Below are 5,008 nucleotides of genomic sequence, written 5' to 3'. Positions count from 1 at the left end.
CTGTATTATTCTATGACTCTATGACTATATCTATGCCTTGTTCACCTGCATGCCTGAGTATTCCAATGTTCTCCTAGTCGGCTTCCCATTCTCTACCACCCGTGCAATTGAAATAAATCAAGCTCTGCTGCTCATATCGCATCAGGGAACAAGTCCCACTCTCCCACAACCGTTGGCCAGTACTACATTACATAAACAGTCTAACCGGTATCATCAACTGGAATAGATGTGTCCGGCGGTCAATTTATGGTATTAAATAAGAAGCCACAATATACGGTCTGACTGTGTGTTTTAAATTATTGTTAGAATTGTGGGGCTTGTCTTGATGTATGAAGGTATAGCTTTTAACCTGGTCTCAGGGACTTTATCTGCCTGGTAATTGAATTGTTTTTATTAAAAGTATTGGAGTGAAAATTGATGACGGCATCTGTTTTTTCAGTGACAGCAATTAAACCCAGTCAGCAGGGGACCAGATTTTCTGACCGGATGGATTCCCACTGCTATAAAAATGCAGAACCGTCTCAATGTGTCAATCGGAGAATTTTCCCCAGAATCAGGACCAACCATTTAAACATCGATTCTTTCCGATAAGACTTAATGGCTCTTGATTTTCTGACCAAGCTCAAGATTCTATGGGCAATTTATGATATACAACCGATTTACTTCCCCATCCTGGCAGCATTCGGTGTCCCGGGTAAGTTACTATCTGCAGCCGATACATCAGTACTCGGAGATTACAGTATGTGGCATCTTACTCCGGGTTTCCAGCTCTTTATTTTGTTATTTTCGTGACATTACGCTATATAAATGCAAGTTGCTGTTGTTATTACAACCGGGACCACACCTCAAAAATACATCATTAGCTGTAACATTTTAGAGATGTCCCGAAGTCTTTAAAGGCGCTGGATATGCGAGATATTTCTTTCATTCTCGTTCTTTCTCTCTGTAATTTTCTTTTTCTTGTGTGTGTTTGGTGATGGCCCGTGCTCCACTGATGTGAGCTCCCATTCCTTGGTACCAGTTGACTGATTAGTCTGCCTATAATGATCTTTATTACTTACAGTTCAGGCAATTGTATTAAGATAATTTTGATCTTTCAGTCTACAGCTCACGCCATGTTACTCTATAGTTATTTTAATTAAAATGTGAACGTTGTTGTAAACACTCAGTCTGAATGTTTGGAGAGAAATTGATTTCTGACCTCACACGAACTTCTCTTTCTGCAGGATAAAATTAGTAATTTCGTTGTACAAATCAATCCTATCAGACCAATCACAATTACATTGATGATTTAATCTGCTTCAGCTGTCTCACTTTCCAACGCTTCCTGTCTACGTTTGTGTCACTGTTTCTGAAACGTTACCTTTGAATTCTAAGTTTGAGTAACTGTTTAATATTATTCCGCTCATTTAATGCTTTTTTGTAGAAAAATGAATTGAATTAACAATGTAATTCCATGCTCCTTTGTTAGATTTGGTCCTATCTGTGATTGAAAGCGGCTTGTTCTGATAGTGACCTCACTCGATAATGGATTCTGTCGTATTCGCTATAGGAATTTGAAGTCTACGCACTTCACACCATCTCAGTAAAGGAGCAAGTTTAACTCTATTTGACTAGAATACAGATAGTTTCTGAACTACCAGGATGGTATATTATAATGTCAGTCATATTAACCAAGCATTTACAGTAAATGGCCATTGCTATACGTGTTTCCACTAATACAATTCAGATACTTGCCTGTAAAATGAACGACATTAAATGCTAAATCTGTGCATTTTTAATTGTGGAGACCTGAAATATCCGAGCATGGAGCTTAAATGTTTCTGTAAATAGGCTCATCAAATGATTGACTATTGGAAATTCAGGCGTGGAGGATCCGACTGTGCCTCACTTCTCATCTCCAAAGCCGGCAGGGATGCACGAATTAATATTTTAACCAACTGTAGAAAAGTGTAAAAATATCATTTAGAGCATTGGAGGGGAAGGTTTTATATTGCAATTTTACAGAAGAGCTCAAGCCTTGAACTAATGACCATAGTCAATGTATGAGCACAGACAGTGGGTTTGCTAACTTAGTATTCCATTTAGAGGACTCCATCCATTCACACATTCTTCTTACTACCATGCCATTTTTGACACTTCCCCAACTCGGGAGATTAAGGTGAATTTTCACAGCCCAACAACTAACTCACACACACTGCAATTCAAACTGCAATGTCCCAACTATTCCTTCCACGCTAGCTCAGTTGCAATTGAGGCTCCCACTTCCCGATTGGTTACTTTTGTACTTATTCTAAACTCAGTATCTGTTTTTAAAGTTTTTCCTTTAGGAATATATGGAGTAGACTATTCAGCACCTCGAACCTGATCTGCCATTTCATTAGATCATAGCTCATCTCTATCTTAAATCATTCAAAGCGTCTTTGTTTCATATCGCTTAATATCCTTTTCTCAGAAAAATCTATCAGTCACCGTTTTGAAATTTTCGATTGACCTAGCCTCAATAGCTTTTTGGGGGAGAGAGTTCCAATTTTGCATTTCCGTTCATGTGAAGAAATGCTTCCTGTCATGACCCTTGAACAATCTAGCTGTAATTTTATATGTATGCCCATTTGTTCTGGACTCCCACATACAGGAATTAGACTTTCTCTATCTACTAGAACAAATCATTAATCATTTAAACACTTCAATTAGATTACCACGTAATGTTCGATACTCAAGGTAATACATGACAAGTCTATGCAACGTGATACCTTTGCTTCATTTGTTTCGCTAAGCATTGCTGATTACTCTGACTACAACCCTTACCTCCAGCACAACCTGTCACAGGTAAACTAATCCGGTCCCATCACTGGATGCAAAGCCGTACTGCACATTTTTGGGGCACAATTCAGGTTAATGCGAAGAAAGTTAATATCACTTTTATATAACCTATCCGTTATTTCACTGACAACGCAGACAACTACAGTTATTGCCCTTTCCTGGTGAATGGTATCCCTAGTTTATTCTTGCTCACAGTTAATGTGGTGACGATTGTGATCCTGTCTCGGGGAAAGTGCGGTCTCTCCAAATGTGTCACTCGCTACCTGGTGGCCATGGCAGCGGCAGATCTACTAGTCGTGATCATCGATCTGATACTGAAGCAGATTCCTATTGCTTATCGGGAAGAGTTTAACTTTTTGAGGATCGTTGGTGTGTGTAATATCCACGCCGTCCTGCTATATGCAGCTACAGACTGTTCTGTCTGGTTTACTGTCACTTTCACCTTTGATCGATTTGTGGCCATTTGTTGCCAGAAGCTGAAATCGAAATATTGCACTGAGAAAACGGCGGATGTGGTTCTCGGATCAGTGACGTTGCTGAGCTGTTTGAAGAACATTTTCTGGTATTTTCTTTATACAAGTGAATATTGGCTTTCAAACAGTTCCTGGTTTTGCCGCGTGACATACCATGTATCTATTTCTCTAGTCTGGGCCATTGTTGAATTAGCGCATTACATTTTAACGCCATTTATTCCATTTCTTTTGATTCTACTGTTCAATGCTTTAACGGTCAGACACATTTTAGTGGCCAGTAGAGCCCGCAGCAGACTCCGGGGTCAGAGCAGTGGCGAGCGTTCCAGTGACCCAGAGATGGGGAGCCGAAGGAAATCCATGATTGTACTGTTTGTTATATCGGGGAATTTCATACTGTTATGGGTGGTTTTCATGGTCTGCTCTATAGTGAGACGATTGGATTATTTGGCAATTCCTGTTTCTGTGCCCACATTTGTTCGGGAAATCGGCTTCATGCTCCAGCTCCTGAGTTGTTGCACGAACACTTTTGTTTATGCAGTGACCCAGAGGAAATTTAGAGAGGAGTTGAAGAACGGAGTGATGTATCCCCTCGCAATGATGGTCAAATTAAATAGATGAGAAGACATCACATTTTCTAACATTTTCATGTATTTTTGTTTTATATACTGTAGATTCCACTTATGGGCTCATTTACCTCTTTATATTTTTTGAAATATTTCACAATCTGCTCCAGGGTTAAAAGTACGTCAATATCATGATTCGGCACACTTTAGCCGTTTGCTCGCCAGGACAGGACCCAGTCACGATTTATCCACAGATGCAGTTTGACCAGATATTGTCCACGAGCGATTAGCTGCTTTCATCATTTCAAAGCTGTGTTCGCAGTCCAAAGGTACTTTGGGAATGAGACCTTGTTGTGATTATTTCTTAAATATAGACCCATGTGGAGCAATATTTGATCAGTCAGTGGCTGCTTGCTACCTCCGTGTCGAACATTTAATCCGGCCTGTGCGAATCTTTTAAGCAAAATTTTGTGAAATTCCAGACAGAAACCAGAAAAAAGTAAAGGCAGCAGGAAGACTGCGAATCTCTGCACCATATCTCTGACAGATAGTGAAAAGGAACCAAAGTTTGTACATTAAATTGGAATCAAACCCATGTGTTAGTACAATCTGTTCTTTATGTTTGTAAACTTCTGGGCAATTGTTGTACTGATGACACCGACAAATTGCATCGTATTCAGTGGTCTGTACGTTTTACCTGTTATTGATTAAAGCAGATTAAGAATCGAGCTAAAAGTCACTTGGTCCAACGTTAGCACAATTGCAAGGGAACATATAAAGGTCTGGACCAGATTAGAAGAGAATGTTTTCACATTCCAGGCACCGGGTACAGAAAATTCCCGGGTCCAGGTATTTCATAGACACAAGTCCCGGTTCAGAAAAACTCGCTTGCCCCGTATAGCAAACTCCCAGATCCCAGTACAGCACACTTGCAGGTCCCAGTACAGCACAAAGCTGGTTCTCAGTACACCACAATCCCGGGTCCTGGTACACCACACTCCCGGGCCCCAGTAGAGAAAACACCCGGGACCAAGTTAACTTCACTCCCGGGTCCTGGTACACCACACTCACGGGTTCCAGCACAGCGAACTTCCAGGGCCTGGTACACCACACTCCCGGGCCCCAGTACAGCAAACTCCCATGTCCAAG

At 40.8% G+C, this 5,008-nt stretch overlaps 1 protein-coding gene across 1 annotated transcript; it reads left to right on the top strand.

The window, feature by feature from the left end:
* Positions 1-2,700: 2,700 nt before the first annotated feature.
* On the top strand, positions 2,701-4,009 carry LOC147082182 (G protein-coupled receptor 15-like). Its single transcript, XM_085980421.1, has one exon. The coding sequence runs from the start codon at positions 3,096-3,098 to the stop codon at positions 3,912-3,914; it is 819 nt and encodes a 272-aa protein (XP_085836547.1). The 5' UTR covers positions 2,701-3,095; the 3' UTR covers positions 3,915-4,009.
* The last annotated feature ends 999 nt before the right edge of the window (positions 4,010-5,008 follow it).

Source organism: Somniosus microcephalus, unplaced genomic scaffold (assembly GCF_052327205.1).
Source record: "Somniosus microcephalus isolate GS21.2 unplaced genomic scaffold, FLI_Smic_1.0 scaffold156, whole genome shotgun sequence".
Taxonomy (NCBI): domain Eukaryota; kingdom Metazoa; phylum Chordata; class Chondrichthyes; order Squaliformes; family Somniosidae; genus Somniosus; species Somniosus microcephalus.
Note: the sequence above shows the minus strand (reverse complement) of the source record. Positions and strands in the feature narration are given on the sequence as shown.

Bases quoted from the DNA above. Each gene is read 5' to 3' on its own strand.
- LOC147082182 (XM_085980421.1), top strand. From the start codon at position 3,096: ATGGCAGCGGCAGATCTACTAGTCGTGATCATCGATCTGATACTGAAG.